Consider the following 26,346-nt stretch of genomic DNA (forward strand, 5'->3'; position numbering starts at 1 on the left):
TTGCTGTGTGGAGGAGGAGGCACAAATACAGGAAAGCAGGAGAAAGCCCAGGAGCAGCAGTGGGCAGGCAGGAGATGCTCATGTCAGTGTCATTAATAACTAAATTTAAACCCACCTGAAAATTATATCTATTATTCAGCACGATGAATGCAGCCAATTTTTTCTCACACTAAGGTACTTTGGCCACTTCAGGTGAGCCTGGCATTCCTTTGTCTGCAGCTATTGCAAAGTGCAATAAACAATAACATCAGTGCTGCTACAGAGTGTGAAGGGGGGCCAGTGCCAGCAGAGACCAGGAGCTCAGGGCAGAGGGTGAAGGGCAAACTGACCCCAGCACTCATCCCTCTATGGATTCACTCCTGTTCAAGCTGTTCACATCCAGCACCTCCTTGCTGCAGACACTTGCACTGCAAAGTTGAATAAAAACCAGCCAGTTTTCCTTCCACACACTTAAAAATTTTGTGGTCACCTCTCTGCCAGGACTTATGAGCATCCAGGATCCTGATGGAGAAACTGACATGACAAAGAAAACTAGCAAGAGTCCTACTCATAGGCATGGAAAAATAAGTAATTTGTCCCTTTTTAATTGAAAAATGTAAAAAGGACTTCAGCTTTAAATAAGACATTTTGTACAAAGCTTCAGCACAAAAAAGTGAACACCAATGTGTCGTTATGTAAACACCACAAATGTTACTGGTTTGTTCAGTAACACAGAACAGCCTGCGAGTTCCCTCCCAGGGGGTGAGATTTCTGTAGCTGTTCCCTCCCCTCTGACCTTACTGGAATACAGGAAACCCAGAAGCTTTGGAACATTTACAGGCTACAGTAGTCAGGGTACATTGTGACTAAAGGATTTTTTTTGTTGTTTTTTTTCTTTAAGGGGTTGGTCATTTAAATATACAGAAGTACAATAATCTCACAGGTAAATGAATGGCAGCTTGGATTAGAAAAAGCACCAAAATATTTAATATACATCTGGCACAAATTTCACAATAAGTCAGTAATGGACAAACCAATGCTTTGCTTGTAAGAAAAGAAAAACCTCAGACTGTACTTAATGCTCTTCTTCCAAAAGGGACACAACAAAAACATTGCACTCAGGATTGCTATCAAGTAAAGACAACCTTCTTATCACACCCTATTTGCATTGTGCCTTAGATTGCACATTCCATAAGATGCTGTTTCCATTCTGTTCCAGACACCAATGGTGAGAAAATTTGATGTGAGAAAGGTAACTGTAAAACTACAAACCAATTCAGCAGACTGGGATTCAGCAGATGCATTGCCCTGGAATTCTCCCAATTTTCCTGTAGATCAGGTTTCAAATTTGGCTGCATCCCCTTGAAATAAAGATCCTACATGAAACAGAATTGATTCCAGCTGTTTTCAAGCATTACATTTACACAGCACTTCTGATACTGCTGTCCCAAAGAGGAACCACGGGGCTGCTGTGACATGCAACACATTCATCATTTCCCAGAGTGAAAACTGGCTCATACAGGGTGATCTCCTGGCTAAGTCTGAAAAGGCAAAACACCCCCGGGCACAAAGAGCAGCAGAGTGACCCTGCCCACCCTGGATTGCTGAGCAGCCCAGAGGCCCAGCAGGGAGCTGTGCTCACAGACACAGCACACAAAGCCCCTGGTACTTCCCCAGTCACACTGAGTTACCTCTCTGGGAGCAAACACTACCAACACACATTCCTTCCACAGAGAGGGACTTGAGGCTCAACTGGGGCCTCAAGATGCACAAGAAAGAACAAGGCTGCACCAACCAGTGCTCCCAGGCTGACCCTTCTCCACAGAGCCCATCAAGGCCTTGTGGTTGCTTCATGCCCTCAAGACCAGGCAGTGCAAACCCCAGCAGTGCTGGCTCAGGCCAGAGCCCTGCCAGTGCCATCCATGGCTCCTGGAACTTGAGTTACTCAACAACTTACAGCACGAGGCCCTCCAACCCTCCTGCCAGCCCATCTCCTTTTATAAGACTATTTCAAACTTACACAAGTGTATTTTCAAATAACTCTGTGTAGCATGACTAAAGAAGTCACAACTTCCAAATACAGAGCACTGATCTGTGACGTCCTTTAACTGTAACACTCTTGGGAGCAGCAGCCAGCCTGCAGCTCCACTGATCCTCTGTGCAGGTTTGCCAGCTCTGGTCACACAATCTCCACTCTCACAGGCCCAGAGAAGAGCAAGAGTCAGCAGCTGTAACTGCATAAAATGGCAACATTCAAGTAAACACACTGCTTCAACAGTAGGCAACCTTTAGTCCAGATATAATTTACAGGGCATAAAAAGAAACACTTTACAGCACAAACACTGGAGATGGACTTTTTTCCTGTGTGTGAAATGACACATTATCCAAAAAGGGCTTATCTGAAGAGTGCAATTATGCAAAGATAGAAACTTATTAAAAATCAAACAAAAAACAGTATTACCTAGAGAACCTGTTGGATTTTCGGAGACTGAGGATTGCAATAGTAGCAAGGAACTGCTGCAATGTCAGTGATTTAAGGCAAGCTGTTAGGACAAGAACACACATGCTCTTTTTACCTGCTGTCTCACATGTCCCCCTGTTCTCTTGAAATAGATTCCCCTCCTGATAGTGCAAGAGGTCACACCCCAAAGCAGCACTGGAGGGATCCTGCAGCAGCAGCTGCCACAGCACTGCAGGATGTGGGATTTGCTGTGGCAGGACCTGTGCTGCAGTTTGCTCTGGGGGAGGACAGGAAGGGCACAGATGTGTTGCATGCAGAAGAACACCCCCAATGCATCAATGAACACAGCTGAGCACCAAAGCCACCCTGGCATCTCCAGTTCTCTTGAGAACACTCCAGCTTCACTCAAGCACAAGGGTTTTATCCTGAGCAGGATTCTGACCTCAGGGACAAAAAGGACGCGTGTGGCCTTTGCACTTTTGCAGCTCCCATCTTTGCTGGGTGGTTACAAGTCCGGTCCAACATGGAACAAAACACAGTATTTTTGATTAAAAGAAAAATACACTCATGGCACTGCATCAGGTGGGTTCCTAAAGCTTTTCAAGGGCAAATGAAAAGGCTGATGGCTCCCTCTTGGGGAGCAGCTGCTCCATCTTCAATTCACTGTCAGTGCAGGCAGCCTGACCAGGGAAGAGGACGTGTGGTGACAGAAGCCCTGAGCCACAGGCACGGAGCTCTGCTCAGCTGCTCTATTGCACTCCAAAAGTAGCACCCGGGAGGACCAACTCTGGTTTGCAGCTTGACCCGGCCCCCTTCCAAAGGGTCCTTTGCATACAGGTTAAACACAGGACACCAAAAACTATGGCAAAGAGATAATACTTAACTCGGGTCAATTAAAAAAAATAGATTACTCATCCAGGCATAAAATCCCGGGACGAAAGGATGGTAGCCTTAAACTATTCAAGTCTAAGAACAAGAGGTAGAGATACCTACGTACTTCATGGTGAAGGAGTTACAGCCTTCTTTCTGTCTTACAATCTCATGGATTTCGCTTCAGTTCACACTATAAAACCAAAGGTTCAATCTTCAATAGACCAGAGAGAAAATGTTAACACTGGTGGGTTTGTTTCACGCAACAAAATTTAAGCAGACACTTTGCTTTAATACTTATATGAAAAAATATGTTTTTCTCCATATTGAAGCACTGCCCTGAAGAATTTTGAGTTTCAGGTTAAGCATCTTCCTTTTTAATATGAAAGGCTAAATTCACATGCACATACTTTGAGCAGAGTGGGCTCAAGGGAAGAAATGGGTGCCCAATTTACTGAGGACCTTCTAGAAAAGCATCACACTGCAGAATGCAAGGCTGCAAGAGCCAGAAACTCACAATGACTATTATTTACCAAAGAATGGGAATGATGTAACCCCAGCCAACAAAATGTACCACAACTGAGGTGCCTATTAACTACATGGTGTTTCTTTAACTTTGTTGGGCTTTTTTTGGAAACAAGGCTCATGCTGACAGTGTCACACAAAGTCTAAGGTCACTGGTCAGTGCACAGGCCTGGGAACCACGGGTGACAGGCTAGTCCTGGATCCATGGCTTCTCCAGGCTCTGATGGACACACAGACTGAAATAATGAAATAAAGTCAGCCAGCAGAGCTGCTGCTGCCCCAGCACTGCCCACAGGAGCAGGGCTGCACCCTCTGCACCAGCCTGAGCCACTCAGCCCCAGCAGAGCAGCCTGAGCTCGTTCCATGCTCTGAACTGTGCCTGGCTGAGACCTGTCCTGGTTCAGAGCTGATCCTGCTGGGCCAGCCTGGGGGAAGCTCTCAGCCCCAGCTGTGTCTGTGCCACCTGCCAGACCTGTGCTCACCCTCCTGTGCTCCTTTCACCAGGATTGCACAGTACTAAGAAGCTGTAATTCTCCATGTAGAATAGCACCAGCAGCAAATAAACCCACAATTTGGTGTTCAATTCCAACTCACTGCCTCAGTCATGTTTTATGGCCAGGATCTTTCAAATCCTTACTTGAATCAATAGATAGTCTTTGACCTCAGAAATGCACCCACACAAGTGAAAATAGCACAATTAAGCCTCCAGCTGATCTGGAAGCCAAATTTTACAAGTGTTGCAAGCTATAATGTGGTGTAGGTGGTCAGTGTTTTATTACTAGGGGCTAAAGTTTACAGGAGTTGTATTTCTTTGCATATAAGAGAAGGCAGTAAAATGCCAGATTGTGGATACCAGACCAGTTTTCCAGTATATTACTCCAACTATCTATATAGTTATCTATAGTTATTTATCCCAAGTTGCAGCAGATTCACTACATGCATAAAGTTTCCTAATGCATAATCTATTTTTTAAAAAAACTAAACAGTTGCAATGGTTTCAAGGATTTCATCAGCATCACTGCTCACTTACAGTCCTGTGCCCTACACAATGAAGAATTAAATTATATAAAAATGAAAAATGAATGCATTTGGCCTGTTCCACAGATATTCACAGTTTAACCATTAAACAAGCATATTTTCAGAGGCTCCAATATTATTAAAGACTTCTCAGAAACACACACAAACCCCATTCCCTCAGCTCAGCATTAGAGTCTATTTGGGATCACAAAATCACCAGGCAATCCAAGAGAAGGTCTGGCAGCCCCACTCTGCCAGCACTGCCCAAGAGCTGCACCTCCAGCTCCTGCCTCAGGAGTTTAAACTGACACAGGTCTGGTTTGCATTCTGTAAATGGTAATCAAAGGACTAAAATTAGGCTAAAGATAAGTGATACTTCCCTAGATAGATCATTTGGCTATTTTTGCAAGTTCCCTGCCCAGTGGGTGGAGCTGCTCCTGCCTGGCTGGAAGCAGCAGAACAGGAGCAGGGCTGTCCCCCACACTGAACTCGTGGGCAATGGTATGTCCTTTCCCCAACAGGAAACCAGATTTTCCCTTCCTGTGTGTTCACCTCTGCCTTTGAAAAGCAGCTGTGTTACCTCGGATACCTTAAAATGGCTGAGCCTGGTGTGCTACAGATTGATTTCCTCACTGCTGTCCACATTCCAACCACAAGATAAACACCTTCCTTAAAGAGCCTCATCCTCTGGGGCTGCTGCATGCTGGGGTGTAAATCAGAAGCTGCCATCTGGTGAGCTACCCATTTGAACAGTTACTCTTCACACTCTGGACATTTTAAATTTCCTTTAGGGGGAAAAAAAAATTAAGTGATGAACAAAGCATTTAATAGCTGAATGAATGAAGAGCCTCCAACTTACAAATACAGTCTTCATTTACTATCAAATCAGTCTCCATTTGGAACTTTTCCTAACAAAGCAGCCTCTGTTGGGGAATTTATTTTAGTCTTTTAAAAATAACAGCACCAGCAAAAGTCTCACCATAAATTCAACGATTCCAGCACGAGTGCTTTGGCTGCTTTGCTCACCAAATCACAATAAGGTTTTGCTGCCAAACACTTTTGTGCCACAGAAAGTTAGAGAAGCAAGGACAAAGCTTTGGGTGTATTTACTCATAAAACAGCAACTTCAGGGCTCTCCTGCAAAGGGACAGATTCAGCTGCATCTAAAACAGCCACAGCTTGTTTTCCATAGCTTGTCTCCCAGCAAGAGCAGCATGGACCAAACTCTCCTTTTATTAGATGAAAGAGATGCTATCTGTGGCTTGTGGGTTTGTTTTTAAACAGTTTGCATTACCCACATTTTGTTAGTGATTTATGACCTCCAAGCCAAGCCATTGCAGGGCTGCATACCAGCAAAGCCAGACCCAGAATTTGGGTAGATCCTGCTCCTCTCTCTGCTAACCCCTGTGGGGCACAACAGATGTGCAAAGCACAACACCCTGGACCTGTGACAAGCTCACCACTTAAAACCTGTTTCCCTTTAGTTTTAAAACCCTTACATCACAAAAGCCATTAGATGCTATGGATGACTGTCTAGGCTTTTGTTTTGTTGTGTTTCAGTTGAAATTGGTTTATGATCCTGAAATGCAGCTCTGAAAATAAAAGGTGTGTAACAGAAGTGTATCAAATTCATTAAGCCAGCACTTGGCATTACAGAAAGCCTTGGCAATCAAACCTTTTACCAAAAGGTGTAAAAAAGTTGACATACTAAAATTAAAAAAGGTAGCATCAATAACCAAAAAAGTTTCAACCAGTGTTAATAAAACTCCCTTTAAGTCACAACAATTTCAACAGGCAAATAGTCCCAATACAGGCATTGTAAAATAATAAATTGACTCCTATCCAAATATTATCAAATCAGTCTAAAAATGACTCATCTACACTGCTGTCATTAAGAACACATTAAGAATTCACTTTGTCATCAGATGCCGATATTGTTGCTCCAGAAAGTGTGGAGTATTAACTGCAATTTAGCAATTAAACATATGCTTTAAAAAATTGGTTTGTCAATATTAATGCAAAAGATAGTTCCTTACATAGAAGTACTGTGCTTGCCAGACAAGTAAGGTAATACTTTAGGTATAAATCAAACAAATTAAAGCAGAATTATACCACAGTTTTCCTTGAAGACTTAGGATTTGTGTGTTGCTTCTCTCAATGTTTAGCAAACTTAAGAAGCAGAACCTTTGGTTCTTTTAGTCAAGTAAAAATATTCTCATGTAACCACAAAAATACAACTTCCAGAGAAAATGGAAGTCCATCAACAAGTCCACTTTCAATAAAACTGAGGTAGTACTGCTCTTTTATTATGTGAATGTGTAAAGAGATTTAGATATAAATCGTCATCTACCACTCAGTTGACTGACAGGTACAGTAATTTTATAAAACAATCCCAACATTTAGTTTGAAAGTCCAAAAAAAGGAATGATCTGGACTCATTCACTAGGAGTTAGCTCAAAATGGGAATTAGCCATATTACAAAAAGCTGTCGCTTATGTTGATTTTTAGAGCCTTATTACCCAGGATTAATGCATTTATAGTTAACACTGCTGTTCATCTCGGTATAAAACCTTAAAATTATTACAGCCTAAAATTTCAACAATGTAAACAGCACTACACACAGTACAGACCTGCCCTGACAGATGTAGTATGAAAAAACTTAATCTGGCACTGTATAATTTAGCAATGTTAATTTAACCTAACTAAAAAGATCTACATTGTGCAAGAAGTATCAGACTTACTTATACTAATCTGAAGTCTTAAAAATAAAATAAAATAAAAAAAATGCTTAACTTGTAGCCAGGGTCAAATATTTCAGGGCAAGAGTAAAAGGAATAACCAAAATTAAGAAAGTGCCTAAAACATGATACAGCATTTTAGAGCCCTTTCAAAGACAAGGCAGAAAAAGGTGTAAAGTAGAAAAATCTGGAGCCTCGGTAATTTCCAGAAACATCCAGAGTTTACATTGTGTGAAGGGCAAGGAGCTGCTTTTGTCCCTGCTGCTAGGTCTGTCCATCCGCACACGGCCCCTCTGTGTCCGAGGACAGAACACTTTTGGTTTCCTCCTCCTTTTTCCTGCGCTCCATTTCCCACTCCACAAAGGTGTCGAAGAGGCTCGGCCAGGCCTCGTCCTCGCTGTAGTTGCTAAGGTCCGGTCCAATCACCTGAGTAAAATTTAGAAACATGTTCCACGTGTCCCGGGAGATTCCCTTGATTCCTGAGGGGTTCTTGATTAGGAAGTGTAACCACTGGTCCAAAATAGGGGGCTTGTTTTGGGTGAAGACTAATTTCCAAAGGGCAATGGCTATTTCCCGATGTAGCGACCTCTGTCCCTCTTCAGAGTCCAGGCCAAACTGGAAGGTGAAACGATAGAGATCCTTGAATTTATCCTCCTGCTTGGCTTCGTTTAGGAGGCTGGGGAACCTTGCACAAATGCCATCAATGCTGTCTGCATTTATTGCTTTGCAGCCTTCAAAAAACTCCTTCCTGTCAAGCAAGAGAAGAGAAATTAGGGAGGGGCCTTCCCACCGACCGCATGAACACGTCCTGTCTCCATCCAGCTACACCAAATCTAAGAGGAGCACCTGGACAAGACAAGGTGTAACCTCAGCCCCAGACAAGCTGTACCCTCAGCCCCAGTGGCACACAGATTTTGGCAACAGGAGCCACTGGAAAGACAGCCAGTTCCAAGGCATTCCTTAAGGCCTGGGGAACCACACGCAACCCCCAGGTCTGCTGGGGCACTGTTAACATTTCAAAGATTCTGCTCTCTGGCTTTTCTGGACACTTCCACATCCTGGAATGCCTTTCACGTTAAAGAGTGAGTCTAATTTGCCACAGAAAAAATTCTAAATGTTTGAAACTAACACATTTACCCCAGCTTGATTCAGTACTGCTGATGTCTAAATGCCCATGCTCTGAGTGAGCTGTTTGCAAGGGACAGAGCAGTTCACTTCTACTTTTGCTGTGGTTTTTGGTTGTTCTTTCAGCCTGCAGAACCAATGGGGAGCCACTGGTGTCAGTCAGCAAGGCATCTGCTGAGAGCAGGGAAGGGAGCACAGCATCACAGCGGCTACAGCACAATGTATGGACACTGCTTGAAGCCAAGTGGGACAGGTTTAGCTCCAGTTTCTCTGATGCTTGTTACAACCAGGTGTAACATCCAGATGTAACAACCAGGTGTAACAACCAGCCAGGAGAGCCAGCAGGCTGACACAGGATGGGCTGGAGGGAAGAGGAGATGGAGCAGCACTCAGAACAGACCATGATGCTTTCCTTGATACAAGATTCCATCAGCACCTGTACCATGGAACGCGCCCTTCAACAAATATAACCCCTCACAACTAGATTTGTCCTCTCTGAGGAAATTAAAACCATGTTAATAATAATCATGGTAGCTGTGCAGAATCAGACATTACTTAAAATTCCTTTACCATCTTAGCAAATACCTGGGTCATCAGCCTCCAGTAAATCCACATTTGCATTCCAGAGTAACTCATCCCTTTGACACACACCCTCAGCCACAAAGACTCTGAAGATGCTGTCCAGTGCACAGCAGAGGCTTGGGTCAAGGCTCTGAACACCAAAGCAATAAGCTCAGTAAAAATAAGCAGCATTACTCAAACCAATCTACATAGGGCAAAATAAAAAATTCCTTCTCTCCCTGCCAGTCCTTGTAGGCCCTGTTCCCTTGCTCTTACCTGGACATTGCTAATCAAGCTGGGGGACTCTGCTGCAGTTTGGGTTTGTCTTTTGCTTAGTGGGGGGAGTTGTAGCCATTCCATTGTGTCCTGTGGCATCACACATGCTGTCATTCTGCTGACTGAGCCCCTTGTCCAGAAGGGCACACAGTAGTTCAAACAGCAATCATTTGTCAGCTTGTATGAAACAGCTACAAGTGTCAAAACCCTCACATTTCCTTCCCTCTCTATGCTTTAACAAGATTACTCTTGGAAAAAGACATTAAGTGTTACACTGCTTGGACAGGAACAATTCTGTCATTCTTCCACAGACTGTTAACAGAGTTAGTAGCAATTACTAAAGAATCTCACATTACTTTAAAGGAAAAATTAATTTCAGTGTCCAATCTCACCAAGATAATGTTGGATACAATAAATTGCTTCTGGTAAATCAAGAATAAATTAATGTCTACAGAATCTCACTACACTGTTCATCACTAGCAGGATAATGGCCAAAACCACATTTTCTAAAATCCAGTGTAAGGGGAAGGGGAAAAGAAGACAATACAAAGCTTACCTTCTGCAGTGGTAGGAATTAATTTGATCAAAATGCAAGTGTTAGAAGAAATAAGTAAGTGAAGCTAATGAGGCTGTCTCTCCAACATACTGCTGACAGGATATACTTTAACATATGAAAATAATTACAAGTTCTACAAGAACTAACCTTGTAAATTTGCACATGGTAGCAGCCTGGAATTTCCAAGCCAAAACTAGTACTTTAAATTCAGTGGGATCAACACAGAGGTCATTGCAAAATCGTTCCATTCCTTCTTCCAGTATGGCATCTTCCCGCTCGTCCTTATACCTCCTGAACAACTCCCCAATCCTCTGAAGAGAAGATTCCTCTGCACTGCAAACAGAGTCTTTCTTTGCATCTCCAGAAAACGTTGGAGGCTGACTGGACTCTACAGCAGCATCTGTTTTCTTTGTCCCATTCACAAGGATGTCTCCTGAAGCCTTCCCGCAAGCTGAGCCGTGGTCGTCTTTGTGGACTGCACTTCTCTTGCTGTGGGATTTGCTGCCAGAGTCTCTCTCCCCATTTTTGCTGCCAAGGGTAGAAGAAGGGTTCTTGCACTTGGTGACACACTGGCCCATGGTGGTGCAAGCCCAGCTCCTAGCACGGTCCCCCTGCCCTCGGACACCCTCGCAGCTGCTCTTCAACACATCTCACCATGCCATCAGCAGCACTCAGCTAACCTGCAAAACAGTTCCACCGTCAAACTGCTGCCTCTCTGTAAAGAATAGCTGAAGTATTTAATGTGGGATAACATTTGCCATTAAGCAGCCAACTTCAGGATATTTAAGCTTTGCATACTGAAAAGGAGCAGTGTACACAAGGCTGGAATATGCCATAAATTTCAGGCAATTTCAGGCTGTTTTACCTAGAAATCAATGCAGCTCACTCAGTGGCTACACTATACTAACGGGTCCTAATAAAGGAAATTCCTAAAATTCTTACTGCAGCATAGGTTACAAAGAGGTTGATTCATGTACAGGCTTCATCACAACAGACTATTCTAACCCAGAAATACTTTAAAGGAAATGGTTTTTAAAAGTATACTCACATTTTATATATAGAATATAAAACACTGAAACAAAGCAGGGAAAGGAGCACAGGGACACTGATGGGACAACCTGGCAGAGACCTAAGGACTGGATCTAGACTATACTTCCAGCAAATCAGCAAAAGGGACTTCTCAGGGAGAGAGGAGGAGGGGGCTGGCTGTTGGCTGGTTTTAGGGAGGAGGAGAGAGAGTGAAAGTTGTGTGTTTGTTTTTAAACAGAGTTTGGAATCTAGGTTTTGTACTTAAAACATACACAGAGTGTGCCTGCAGAAAGGAGGCAACACTTCTTATGCAAGAGGGTATTCAGAAATGGTTCATTGTTTCAAGTGGGCTCCTCCCTTCAGGTAAGGAGACAGACAGGGGAGGGGGCCTTCTTAATGAAACTTCTTCAGACAGACACACATGCAGATAAGAAGTAGTAATTCCAGTTCAGAGGTTTTTTTTAAAACAAAAATTAAAATGCCAAAATGATTTCATCATACTCTCTTTTTATAAATCACAAAGCCCTGGGTATTTGGAAAAGATATTTTGCTCAGAGAAAAGGGTTCTCCAATTTTCCCTGTTAAAACCAAGCTAACACTGACACTGCCCTATCAGCAAGCAGCCACACCAAGGACAGTCTGTTTCTCAGAAATGTCAGCTCCAAGAAAGCAATTGCTTATCACAGTCCTCCTTTACCCACTAATTTGCATTTCACCTCTGCTGTCAGTGAGGCAAAAGCTTCAAACATAAAAATTGGGTTTGCTGAGACTTTGTGTACAGCTTCCAGTTTAGAATTAAAACAAGAAAGAAGAGAGATAAAAATTTAAAAATTAAAAAATACAATAGATGTCATGTCAGTTTTACTGTATTTTTTTCTTGGGCAAAGCTTTACTGAGACTGAAGTCCTCTTTAAAGCTGTAAACCAACAGCAGCAACAAGTATAGATGAATTCTCAGATATCAGGATTACAAAAATAAATCTCTCAGCCATTATACCTGTTTTGACAAAACAGCACTTGTGCAGCTTCATGAGCAAAAAATTTTGCCAGTGGAACTACAGCAGCCAAGATGCTGATGTTGACTACCTGGCTTCCCTTTTCCTCCCCAGTCCCTTTTCTTATCTCACACACAAAACTAGTAAATACCTATTTTTTAATCAGTCAAAGGAACAAAGGTATTAGAGATTCTTTCATCACAAAGCTTTAAAGATTAACTTTGCAGCATCATTTTTATAGGCAAGCAAAGTCTGATTATGTATTCAAGAAATTTGCAATAATTTGTATTTGAAAGGATGTATAAAAATATGCATGTCAATATAAATAATCCATAAGACAATTTCAGTGGTCCTTAGTACTTGACAGCTCTGTGAGTTGTGAAGCACAGCCTGGCACTGATTTCTGTGCTGCCAGGTGCCTGAGCAACATCTACAGTTCTCTCCAGTCTACACCAGTCATTATTTCATTACACCAAAACAAACAGGATATTAGTAGGCAGTGTAAAAACTGCTTAGTGATTAACTCCCACATACCAGCTTTCCCCCTCTCAATCTTTAAATTCACCCAAATTCAAATGCTTAATCTACACTAATTCTTGTTCTTCCATCAGTTTCTCAGAGGCAGCTAGCACCACACTGGACAAATTTTTCTTTAGAGAGAAGTATGCAGCTGAAAGAACAGAATAAAAAATTCCTGAGTACAGACTAGCACTAGAATTTAGGTAGAATAGAAAACTTTCTGCTCAAAGATGTAACAGTAGTTTTTAGCTATTGGTGATTTGGACCAGCTTTTCCCTATGGGGGAAGGTTAAGGAACAGCTGCCTATTAGTGAACAGTACTTTCCTCTAAAGTAGTCAAATCACACACATTGCAATTGACAGATTAATCCAATTAACTTGAGGAATCCCAATTTGATTTTTTTTTAAAGGCAGTTGGCAAGACTGACATCCTGTGTCCATCATTTTCCTAATAAAAGTGACTCATGCTGTCATGCTTCCTAAGCAACAGCTTGTATTATTGATGATAACAATCTAATCTGCAGGTTTGCAAAGTGACATCACCAATGTGATGAAACTGATGGGTTTTAAAGTCATTTGCTGTCACAAAAAGAGCACTACAATTCACAGAGGGAGGATCTGCCAGCATTATTAGACACCTGTATGTAAGGAGGTGTCTCACTGGCAGTTTCCAAAAGCAGGCAATCCCAGTAGCATTAACCCCTAGATGCAAGTTATCTACCTCCCTCACATTGTAACCCTCTAACAAACACATTTTCTGTACTCCTACTTGCCTTACAAAGAGCTGAATGCTGCTCCTGAACAGCCACTGCATGAGCACTGCTCTTCCCTGCAGTAACAGAGTTCTTCCTTCCTCCTCCCCACCAAGGAAGTTCTCAGAGCACCATCCTACTCCTTATGAACAAACACCAGAAGATACTGATGTACACTTGCTGCAATTCCTCACTTTTCTTCTACAAGAAACTTGATGCCATGTGCCAGATACTTAGAAGCATTCTACCCCAAAAATAGCAAAACCAGCTTGGAAAAAAAAAAATCCAGACTGCATCCGCTGGCAGCTTGTGCATGTGCCTGGTTTTGTAAGAGAAAAGTCTTCTGGCACTCCATCAGTTACCCTCTGTAAATTGCCTGTGAGCTGGATCCTCTTCACTAACGAGTCACCTCCGCTTCCTACGTGACTCAGGTTTCAAGGCATGAAAGGAACAAGAGCCTTGCAAGGAGACAGAAACAAGTGGGAGAAGCCGCCGGCCCTTTTGTTATGGAAGGCTGGAGAGAGGATCTGATTGCAGCACCAGGAGCTGCAGGGAAGGCAGAGCTCAAGGAGTGGGAGAGAGCACCCTCAGGAAGGTGAACAGAGCTGTGGGTTCAGCTGCAGAGCAAAGTGACTGTCACACAGCACAAGGAGCTGCACAGAGATCTCCCAGCTGGATCAGGAATTACAAGTATTATTGTGTACCCAAAGGTTAGCTGGATTGGTGGCAAAGCATCAATTCCCAAAAGGATCAGTTCCCAAGAGCAAAATCACTAAGAGGCTTGTACAGCATAAAAGCAAGACATAAAAGGCAGCAGTGACCACTGCTTTTGCTATTCTACTAAAAAGGATCAAGATTCAGGGCTAAGGTTGGAATGTGCTCAGTGCTACAGGATGCAGTGCTCCCAAAGAAGTCTATTACTCAGAAAAGCATTGAGCAATAATCTCCAGTACATATGAATCACCAAGATGCCCATGAGGCCATCCTCCTCCTTCAAAGCAGAGATCCACAATGACCTTCTCTGCACCTTTCCAGAAAGGAGTCAGCAGCTGGGAACACAGGAAGATGAGTGCTGCTGAATACAGCCAGCTAAAACGAAGTCACCCTCTAAGAACAAAGGCTGTGCAGAGACATATGGCCCCACACACTAAATGAAAACCTAGAGAAAATTACAAAGGCCTTGGCTAATGCTTGGGGGGCTTTTTGATTTGGTGGGGGTTTTGTGTGGGACTTTTTCTAAGTGCTGTAAGGAATTTGCAGCATTTTTCCTCCATTTTCAAGTGACCAGATCACACATAACCCAAAATTTGAAGGGAGCAAAACAAAGTGACTCAGTAATAACTCTCAATCATACAAGCACACCGTGGCCCAATTGAAAACAGCAGTAATGAAGAGTGGGGGGAAGCTGGCAGGAGGAGAGAAGATGCAAAGGAGATATTTAAGTAACCCAGTATTTTTCTATAATGACTGATGTTATTGTAGTAATGGAAATTATTGCATATGTCCAGAGAATAACAAGCAAAACAAGCATTATGCTGTTTAATAAAGTGTTGCATCAGAAGGTATTTATAATGAGTTTCAAAACACAGAAAGTATCAAGAGAGTAGAGGAAAAAGCTTTCCATACATTTAAGAAGACCTCAAAGACAAATTTAGGAAATCTCATAACAAAAGGGGAAACAGCTCAGCCAACCATTAAATCCCTTTCCAAGGAGCATTTCACCAGCTAAGGCAAAGACAACATAACTAGAGCTTAAGTAAGCCTCAACCCAGCCTCAGCTTTTCACAAACACTTGAGCATAGTCTAAGAATTTTACAGAACTCCACTATGCATCATCTACCTTTTAATGGCTGGGGACACATGACTTTAAAAACAGCTGAGAGTAGGGAACCGTATCATGGATGCCCTGCCTGTTTGCAGCCCTGAACAGATACAGAGCTTCCCACTGGGGAGGCAGGAGAGGATCACTGCCACTGCTGAAGCAGAAGCAATTGCTGCTCTGACAATTGTGCTGGACAAGTGATCTTGTGAGCAACATCTCATACTTACATAGTTTCAGCTACACAGAGAATCATTCCACTAGCTTCACAGCTTCCTTCAGGCTCCCTGGCTTCCACATAGAATGCTGGAAGACAAAAGACCACACAAATCTTTACCTTTAGAAGAGGCTATGAAAACCATGAAATGCACCAAATCATTGAGAACCAACTGTGCATGTAATAAAACCCTTCAGAGCCAAACACCATTTGTTCAAAGAGTCATTTTATGAAAAACTACTTCACTTTTTTGACTTACAAAGTAGCATTAACACTATTAACTCTGCATTGTCATATAAACCATAGAACAGGTACTGAAAACAACAGACAAATTCAAATGTTTGTTTGCAGTAAATACACACTTCCAGATACTTTCATGGCTTTCAGCATGGGGGAGTTAATTCCTCATTTGATGCACTCAAAGCAAAGCAGAGGACATGCTATCACTGTCACTGCATGTTAGCTGAGCACTGTTTAATCTGTGAATGCCAGACAGCTGCTACCTAGCAAAGCATAATTTGGGTCTGGAGAGTAATTCTCTTTTCTCATTCTCTAGCACATTCTTTTCCATGTTTGTTTTCCCATGTTCAGTCGAGCTGGCTCCACTTCTCTTAAATTCCCAGCTCTGCTGTGTAAGGAGGAAGCTCTGAAGAGGACAGACAAAGGTATGTCTGGTTTGGGGAGCAAGAGCTGCAGTTGCAGCCCCCAGTCAACACCTCTGCATCTGATCCAGTAGAAAAACACAACAAACAAGAAATCTCTGGCAAAGCTCCCCTGCTCTACCACAATAACATAAACACTAAAACATCTCGTTTTTACAGCTCTTAGCACATCTAGGGAGCAGACAGGTGATCAAAAGCTGCCTTGCTGCATACTTACCTTTTGCAGGAGATTTACTTAGGAAACAAGTAGAAACATTAGCTTGTTCAGAGCTTCCTTCAGCACAAAGAGGGGGGTGAATGTAGAAAGACAACCATGAAACAACATCTTGTCACACATGCCAATCTCCATGTGAGTTTTCCCCAAACCTGAATCCTATATGTGGATTAGGAAAATTTGACTGACACATAAAACCTAGTTCAGACCAAAGCTGTTGATAGAGCTTAAAAGCCTCAAACATTTCAAAATGCCTGGAAACTCTGGAGTGGTACTTTCACTCATATACACACACAGAGCAAAAATATATTTCCACTGAATAATTTTTAGGCATTTGCTGTTGAGATGGGAGACCAAAAAGTCTACTTCACACTGAGTTTATATAGTCTGCTCCCAAACCTCATTTTCCACACAGCCAACCACCCTTTTTCCCTCCTCCATGGCTTCACAGCTCTTTCAGCAGACACTCCAGTGGGTGCACAGCCACAGGCAGCTCAACATGCAGGGGAGCAGAGGAGTGTCTGCCTCTCTCAGGGTAGAAGTACCAGCTTGAATTTCTTCCTATTGACCACAGCATCCCATGAATTTCAAGAATTTAAGAAAATGTAGCATCTGGCACATCTGTGTTAATTTCTTTTGGCCTCCTGCATCTAAATAATTCCTTTCATAAATCACCAGGGAGGAACACAGGGTGCTGTGCAACCTCATTCCCCAGGAACCTGTTTAAACATTTTACAGTTCACATTTTGAAAAATCATTGTCATGGCAACTTTTTGCAATGAACTACTTTTCAAACATATCTGTATTTCTTTGGAAGAGATCTATGATCCCATGGTCCACCAAATCTACATTTCCAGTTGACTTACTGCACCTACTGGAAGCAAACACTAATTTCAAGTTCAAAAGAAGCTGAATCTGATGGAGATCAGCCTTACCCAGCAAAAGCCAAACTTTTTCATATTGTTTGAAGTAATTTCCCTGCTGGCTGACCTATACACACATGCACACTGACTGGAGCCAGAAATTTTAATATGTTAGAACCTCCAGCTACAATTCTTCCCCTTTCTTTATATTTAAATTCTTGCAAGTTGTCCATTTAACCTTTTCAAAATTTTTGACGTAGTAGAACGTGTAAACAATACAATCATGGGCTATGGAACAAAAATTATGGGTTAACAGTTAAAAGGTAAAGCTCCTCAAGGCTGTATTTAAAGGCTGCCACAGCCCAGCAATGCACTGACTTCATCCTAAATGGTGTACAGTGAGTGCAGTGGGCAGAGAAGCATCAGCACAGTGGTGGTGGCACAGGTTTTGGCACAGATTTTGGTTCAGTCTCTGGGCCAGAGCTGCAAGGTGTGGCTGTGTCACCAACACCCCTCTCCCTGTGCTGCTGTGGAGCAGCCCCATCACAGCACAGCAACTCACGGCACAGCAACACACGGCACAGCAACTCACGGCACAGCAACTCACGGCACAGTAACACACGGCACAGTAACTCACGGCACAGCAACACACGGCACAGCAACACACGGCACAGCAACACACGGCACAGCAACTCACGGCACAGCAACTCACGGCACAGCAACTCACGGCACAGTAACTCACGGCACAGCAACACACGGCACAGCAACACACGGCACAGCAACTCACGGCACAGTAACACACGGCACAGTAACTCACGGCACAGCAACACACGGCACAGCAACACACGGCACAGCAACTCACGGCACAGCAACACACGGCACAGTAACTCACGGCACAGCAACTCACGGCACAGTAACTCACGGCACAGTAACTCACGGCACAGTAACACACAGCACAGTAACACACGGCACAGTAACTCACGAACAGGCTGCACTGCCCATTAACACCCCTCAGCAGCCCATGGGGAGGTGAGTGAGTAAATAGTGTGGGCCCTTGGGATGATGGAGGCCTTTGTTGGGCTCACCTGGCTCCTTTCACACCTGTGCCAACCCCTGGGACTTGGCTCTCCTGAGCCCTGGGCAGGAGGGTCAGTGCAGGCCCTGCACACCCCCAGCAGCTCTCCCAGAGGTAAGAGCAGGCAGCCCTCTCACCAAAGGCAACTTTCTTTGCTCCCCTGTGAATCAGTGAAGGATCAATGGCATTGTTTCCCTCTTCAGGAGGCAGGAATTGAAAGGATCAGCTCTGTGTGGAAGCTTTCACTGTGCAGTTCAGAGCTCTACACCACAGCACCAAGTGTTACAGCACAAACCAAACTTCAGTCAAAGGCAGCATGTTCCAGAAACTGCTTATTTCCAGTCTGAACCTGCAATGAAGCCCTCTGAGTGCAGCACAATGGCCCATGATGGGCTCTCAGGAGCCCAGAACACAGCTCACCACATCCCCAACCAGAGCTGCACTAGCACCTGTGTCACCCTGATCTGCTCCACAAATACTTTTATGCAAAGTTACTCAAGAGGAAGTCTAAAAGCAGGAAAGTCCTGCTGCAATTAGTTAAATTGAATTATTAGTTTGTGAGGCTTCCTGCAGTTGGAGAACCTTTCAGTGAATTGCAGACAGTAATGGTTTGGTGGGCAGAGAGATGAGAACTTTACCAATCTGTTCCAAAACAAGATAACAAAACTATTTCTGATTAACCTCAGTCTGAGCTTTGGAAACAAAACAGCTTCAGAAATGTGATCAAACTGGGTAAAATTTGTCTCTACAGAACATGCCTGCACAGAGTAGGAGCTAGTTGTACAGACACCTGAAAAGGAACCATGCAGAGTTCCAGCTGCCACCTGGCAGTCCAGGGGAAACCAAGGCAGGCAACAGCTCTGTTGGAGGTGTAGATACTTTCTCAAATGAGAAGTGGATTTCTCTGAGAAAGGGCACACTGGAAGGGCTTAACTACCTTGGAAGGGAAGGCCAGGAACAAAAATACAAAAAAAAGAATCAGAAACAACTTTACCATATTTGCAGTCCCTCATGCTGGGCCAGGTCTCAGGGCCAGGAACCAGAGCTATCACCAAATCCTAGAGGAACCCCCCCATCACCAGGCAAAAGTCTCTTTACACCACCTGAGCCTTGACCTGGTGTGCTGTCACTCCAAGTCCAGAGCTTACTCATCAGAGGAGATTTTTCCATTCAAGATGGGCAGAAGAAACCTCCTTGCTGCACTCTTGCAGAGCACCAGACTCTGCAGGCCCCCACAGGGCATGACACCACATTTCATGTTCAAAGTTCAACAAGCAGCCTCAAGAAAAAGTGGAACAGATGCTTCAGATCTGTAGTTCACTGTGTGCAGCCAATTGTGTAAGGCCAGCTTAAGAAAAAATAAATAATAATGTGAAAAATGAGAGGCAGAGAAAGACTTAAGCACCTTACTGCTTTTTCTTATGGAAGATCTATTCCTTAAGTAGCTTTTTCAGCAGACACAAATGCATCATCCTTGAATCCCTCCCTTCCCTTTACCTTCTCTAACCACACAATATCTTACTTACTGATTACTTCTCATTGTTTTTCCACTTGGCCCCATTAAAAAGTTTTCAATTGTTTCCTATTATGTGCTTCATCTTTCTTTATTAGGTGGGTGGAATGATTTGTTAGGATTATTGTATTTTCAAAGAACAAACTCAAGTCCAGTTAGCTAAACAGAATATAATTTTAGCAGGGTGCCTTCAGGTGCTTTTGTAATGTAAATAAATTAATGAACTAATTCAAGCAGCAGCAGTACTTGTTTTGAGAAGTCTATTTAAGCTATGAGCAAGACAATGGGCAGAGGGGAAATCAAGACAGCCAAATAACAGAGCTGTTCAAGATCATGCCATCAGTTTTAAGTGAAGCTGAAACCAGAACCCAAATCAGATTCCATTCAATTCCCTACCTCATACACACTCAGACATGAACAGACTCATTTATTTCACTGCACATAATTCAACCACCTTCAGAAAACAAAGGTTCAGTCACTGAGCAATTTATCTCCATCCATTTTAAAACTACCAATATTCCCCTTCTCCCTCAGGATCCTTGTCAAAGGCCATAAAAGGTCCAGCATGTACAAAAAAAGCAAATAATCTTCTAATGGGAGTTTGTGTGTTTCTTCCCTTTCCATGTGCAAAGGGTTGTAAAAGAACGATCCTTCAGTATTTTTCCAGGGTACACTGTAACTTTTGCACAGCATGACAGACCTTTAACACTTCAGTATGTATTATGAATAATTAAAGCAGCTCATGCCAGGGGAAGAGCTACTCTGTGCTGACACAACCAGCTCACATCTCTACAGCAAAACTGCAGATTATGGGACCAAAAAAACCACAGCCCCTGGGTATTTGACAGAGATGCATCCCACTGAAAGCATCTGAAAGTAGCTGTGCTACAAATATTTACCTTACCCTGGCTCAATCCATTCTGCAAATTAACCTACAAGAAAATTGCAACTCTCTGCAGCCAAACCAGAATAACTTTGAAAAACCACCTCGGTCTGCAATCTACTTGGCTATGGAAAGAAAAACATTTACTTTTAAACTGAGCTAAGTGTGCACAGATTTTCTTCTACACTGAGTTCAGCTATCAGATTTCACCTTGAAGTGTCTGAGGTGCCTTCACCAATTACACTCAGCTGAACATAATTCAGATATATATAAGTGACTCCTGTAATAATAGGATATGCTTTAAACTAATTGTAGTAAGTGAATAACTTCACATTTCTTGCTGTTCTCAACAATGAAGAAAAGCCAGCAGTCACACAAGAAAAGGAAGCCCTTCCAGCAGCTCTGGCTATCAGTCTCCCTTCTCCAGCAGAAAGCAGCAGTGAGAGCAGTGACCCACACAGCACCTAACACTGCAGGGACAAGTCTGAAGACAAGAGCCAGACCACCTCATGAGATCCCTGCTGGCAGCAGATGCTCATAAGGAATTTACAGAAGGCCCACTGGCGTCTCAGGGGGTGTAACACAGTTTACAGGCTGCCAGCCAAAAGAATCACTCACTGCACACAGTTGTGTAGGAACTTCAGTACCAGCTGACCACAGAAATACTGGAATCATATCTAAGTTATGTACAACAAATTGTTCTAAGTGAAAGCACTGACATATGAAAGTGCCTTAAGAGCATATGCTTGGATTTTTAAACTGCACTTTCTAAAGCAGAAAATACACACAGCCACCTGCAGAACCCTAATTCTCTCTCCTGATTTGATTTGCAGCTTCCCAATTTCAGTGAACAACACCAACCTTTCCCACTGTACCAAGGATGCTGCAGTATTTTGATGCTGACTGTATCAGTAGCCTCAAAGGAGCTCCTCTGAGCACTCAAACTTGGTCAGCAGTTGCAACAAAGACTCCCACCTCTCCCTGAGAAATCTGGTGGCAGCTTCAACCAACACACACCTTTCTTCATAATTTTTCACATATTCTTGATTTCTCTTGGCATCCTGTGTCCACAAGAGACCAGGTGTGTAGGTGTCTGTCCTGTGCTCCATGAGACATAATCACTAACTCCAAGCACAGGTGACTGCTGGAAGTGGAATAAACACATCAGCCCTTTGGCACTCCAGCCACCCATTTATTGCTGATCCAGAATACTCAAGGCTTTCTGTACAGATTCATTGGCAATGAAAATATTGAACAGTCAGCACATGGCCAAAACCAAGAGCTAGGACATTTGTGTTTGGGAGTCTATTACTAAGCTAGATGTGCCTCCCATAATCATAGGTGCTAAGATTTTCTCCCTCCCTTTCAATTTTAAAACAAAAGGATAAGTCTGACTGCATTACAAATTCCAAAGTTGCAGGAGAAAAAGCATCACACACACAAAAAATGCAAAGAAAGAACTAAAAACTGACACTTTCTGCTACTACACGGATGCAAAAATAAGACTGGTGTATTTCAGGAGCACATAATCCTTTTGGTTCAAAAAAAACCCACTTCTGTTCACTAAACAGGAAAAGTGAGACAACAAACAACTATGACTGTCATACTGTCTCTGGCAGTCTGACTTTGTGGGAATAACAAACTGTGACAGGAGGTCAGGAACAGCATTCTCACATTTTGCAAAGTAAGTTTTGTCTTTCACAAAACAGATGCTGTAGACAGAACAGCATTTATAACTATTCTTTCTGAGATACTAGAAGATTACACTAGCTTACTCTCTTTACTGGAATCCTGTCTCACCACCTATGCTTTTGCTGGTTTCTCTACAGTGTTCCTACTTCTCTGAAAGAGTTCTTTAATACTTACATCTAAGTAGTCCCCTAACTGTCATTCTTCTGGCAGCAAAATATTGCAATGAAATAACCTTTAACTAAAATCCAGATTTTCTGCTTCCTTTAGAGGCAGATCATTGGACCAGAGAGCTCCCCAAGACACATGGATAAAATGGAGACCTAAATGGGTCAGGTCTCAGCTTATATTTCAGGAAAGAGGCTTTGATTCCTTATTTGCTCTGTTATGGTGAGCACTGAGATCAGAATATAAACACATCACCACACCATCACACCAAAGCCACACATGATCACCACAGAGAGCACTGGCACTTGTGTAGGGGCAATCAGAGCTGCCCTTGGCTCTCCAGCTCACTCACCCAGAGCCCAGTGCATCCCAAACCCTCCCAGGGAAGGGGAAGCCAAGGTGCCAGTGAGCAATGGAGCAGATCTGCAAGTCCTGGCTTTCCTGATCCCTCCCTGGGAAGGTTTCAGCCCAGATCTGTAATTACCTGACTCAAGGGAGAGTCAAAAGAAAGGGGGGGGAGGAGACAAGAGAGATCTCTGAGTGTTTCAAAAGACAACTTACTGTACAGAAGACACTAGGAAAATCTGCACAGCCAGTTTACTTGTGTCACATGTTTACAGGGGGTAAATTGCAGTTGGCACTTTACCAGAAGGCAACATTTGCCTTGAACATTTGCCATGAAATTACCATTGTTTCAAGTCAAGTTACTGTGTCATTACTGCTGGGTAACTTAAGAGTCAAGCACACAATTAGTCCTTGTCACCAATGCAGATAGTCTGCAAAACATTACAGCCATTAATCTAGTATTTTTAAAAAGGAGGAAGGGTTAAGAGACAAAAGAACTTATTAGACTTCCAGTAACAAGCAGACAAAGCCCATTAGTCAGAGGCAAATAGAGGAAAGGAAGGCAGTGAGATAAGATGCAGACCCCTAGGGAGAAGCAGCCAAAGAGAAGGAGCCAGGCAGGGAATTCTGATGAAACTGTTAAGGGGGTTCCCCCTTATCTTCCTGTGACTACCAAGTCCCTCGAGTGTTATAGATTGTTCTCTCAGCCTTCCAAGAATTCTGGCCACCAATATTCAGCTCCTTCTGTAGTTTTGAGGATGAAAGAAAGGACTGTTTTTTAATATCCTATGCTTCTATTTTTATAGCGTCTTCTTACTCAGAGCAGAGTTTTCCTGTTACATTCACGCACAGACCCAAGTGCCTAATGGAACAATAACATTGTTTCTGCAATTTGCAAGTTCTTACAAACTGCCAAAACCCCACCATGATGGATTTTATAGTGTTCAGAGGCTCTAAATTAAATTTACCAACATTTCCCTGGCACCAGTAAAGAAATCCAAGTGCTTCAGTGTGGGGCAGATGTGAGCAGTGCTGGGGCACTCTCACTCCTCCGGACCTGCAGCCGTGCATCTCTGCATCCAGACTCTGTGCATTCCTTTTTGCCGTGAGGAAATGCAAGTGTAGAAGCCAAGTCTGTTCCTTCTTCCTCCATCCCCTTTCCACCTACTTTGCACCCCACTGCCCTCATACACACACCCAACACTGAGGATTTCTTCCTGCTCCTTAAGCTGAACCAAAGCAAGCAGCAGAACCAAGCCTCTTCCTTATCCACACACAAATTTGTCAGAACACATTTTAGAAGTCTGTCAAGCTGTCTGGCAGCCCTTCTTGCTCAATATATATTTCTTCAATTAATTTCAATAAGGGTCTTCCAAAAGAGCTGCTCTTAGTTTTCTCTCAAAGCCACTCCTTCATCTGATTGTCTTTTTCCAACACAATTCATGCTAAATGGAAGCAAGATGTAATTATTAACAAATTTCCAAGAGCAACAAATTATAAGAACTACTGGCACAGATCATTGGGAATTTGCTGTGAACACAACAACATTCAGCCTCAAAATAAAGCAAGAATCTGGGCAGAAAAGGCACCTTGAAGATCCTGATTTTATGAGCTGATTGCAGCTCATACTGGAGGCTGTCAGTCTCACAAAAAAAGCAGCCAAGTAGTACCAAAGCTGCAATTCCCCTGCTATTAGTTGTGTTACTTTTTTTTTTTTTTTACAGAATTACAGTATTCATGCCTACATACAACTTGCTATTAGGAAATAATCAGTTTTAAAAATCATTACCAGAGCTGGTATTTGCAGTAAGTTTGTAAAGCCATTTGCACTTTGCTAATCTGAACTAATTCAACACAGATCACAAGCTCTCCTTTTTCTGCTGATGTGCAGAACAGCTTTGCTTTAGACTGTGAGCTGCCTGTCATGTACAAGGGAATGTTTTCCACAACCACCACGACACACCTGTGTGGGGGAGACTTTGAGGACAGACTACAGCACTGACAAGGACATGGGGGGTGAGATCTCTTTACTTTCACATGCAATCCTAACTAAGGGACTGTGTTTCCTGTTCTGAGGATTATCTTTCACCAGGGAAACACGCAGCAGTGCTCAGATGCAGGCAAGGGAAACAAGTACTCAGACACTTTCTCCTCCTATTGCTGTAGCCCAAATAAAGCACTAGTACTGTAGCTACACATAAACTGTTTAACAAAGAGGTTTTTAAACACGAAAGAATTTGTTTAGATAACGTCTTTTGCTCAAAAGTTCTCTCAAAAACATACACACCATGCCAGTGAGGTCTGTGATTTTCAAAAAGGTAGAGCAGCTCTGTGCTTTCTGTTTGTACAGCCATGCCCCCCTTCTTTTCAGAGCACTTAACTCATTACCCCTTTAAATTATGTGACAGACACTGTCATTCAAAAAAAGTTACCAGCTCTGGATCAATGCTGTGTTCTGACACTTGGCATCAGCCTGCTCAGTTATCAATGTAACATTCTGAAGGGCAGCATATCAGCAGTGTTAACTATTTAGAAGATAATCAATTATTCTTTCCAGCAACCACAGCACTGATAGGACAGGCATATTCTTCCAACCAATATCTGCTCAAAACACTGATTATGCAAGTTATAATTTAAGTTGTTATGAGTAGCTTATTAGTACCACCACAGCCCCAGAGAGTGATTAATGCAGATTGCAGCTTGCACAGGAAGGGTAAACACGCTCAGGGGAGGGAGGGAGAGCTGAAGCAGGAAAAAGAAGCGGCTGTGCAAAGGGGGCACGTTCAGATGACGAGAACCGCCTAGGAAATAAATCGCTGTACATTTATCTCTCTGTTTTCCCCTGAAAACACGGCGAACATTCACGTTGTGGCGTGGCACGTGAGAAGGCTGGGCAGGAGCGCACCCGAACAAAGCAGCGGCTCTGCCCGGCCCGGGGGCTGCGGGGCCGCCCGCACCGACCATGGCGGGGACGCTCTGGGAGCCCGCAGGCGGCGGACACAGAACGGAAAAACCCCGGAGAGCCCAAGCCCGGGGGGAGGCGGCAGCGCCGCTCGGGGCACGGCGATGAGCGCGGGTGGGCACGGCCCGGGGCACGGACCCAGCGGCACCGCCCGGAGCAGCGCCCGCCGGGACCGCCCCGCCCGCGGCACCGGCGCAGCGCCCGTGCGGCCGCTCCCGCGGGCTGTCCCCGCGCTGCGGGGCTGCGCCTCGGGGGGCCCTGCCGTGAGGGGGCGGCGGCGCGGGGCCCCCCGAGCACAACCGGCCGCGGCGGGCACGGACGAGCCCCGCCGCCCGCGGCGGCTCCCGGGCCGTGCCGAGCCGGGCCGAGCCCCGCGGCGCCCCCGGCGCTCCCCCGCAGCCCGGGCGGACGGGAAGAGCTCCGGTCCAATTCACTCACCTCCGCGGCGACCAGCGGCTCTGCCTCCACCGCATCACTTCCGGGCGAGCGCTCAGCTGGCGGACGCGCCGTGACGTGCCGTGACGTGCTGTGACG

At 43.9% G+C, this 26,346-nt stretch overlaps 1 protein-coding gene across 1 annotated transcript; it reads right to left on the minus strand.

Moving 5' to 3' along the window:
* Positions 1–4,181: 4,181 nt before the first annotated feature.
* Positions 4,182–26,331, minus strand: DCUN1D3 (defective in cullin neddylation 1 domain containing 3). The gene is made up of 4 exons (XM_054271133.1): positions 26,251–26,331; positions 15,452–15,527; positions 10,256–10,788; positions 4,182–8,338 (listed from the first exon to the last, which is right to left on the minus strand). Exons 3-4 carry the CDS (start codon positions 10,684–10,686, stop codon positions 7,855–7,857), a joined length of 915 nt encoding a protein of 304 aa, XP_054127108.1. The 5' UTR covers positions 10,687–10,788; positions 15,452–15,527; positions 26,251–26,331; the 3' UTR covers positions 4,182–7,854.
* Positions 26,332–26,346: the final 15 nt, after the last annotated feature.

Source organism: Melozone crissalis, unplaced genomic scaffold (genome assembly GCF_028551555.1).
Source record: "Melozone crissalis strain CALT ecotype California unplaced genomic scaffold, PUWL_Pcris_2 ptg000012l_1, whole genome shotgun sequence".
NCBI lineage: Eukaryota > Metazoa > Chordata > Aves > Passeriformes > Passerellidae > Melozone > Melozone crissalis.

Coding starts and splice junctions, on each gene's coding strand:
- DCUN1D3 (XM_054271133.1), bottom strand. CDS start 10,686: ATGGGCCAGTGTGTCACCAAGTGCAAGAACCCTTCTTCTACCCTTGGC. Junction 8,339..10,255: donor ACCATGTGCAAATTTACAAG/GTTAGTTCTTGT, acceptor CTTGCTTGACAG/GAAGGAGTTTTTTGAAGGCT.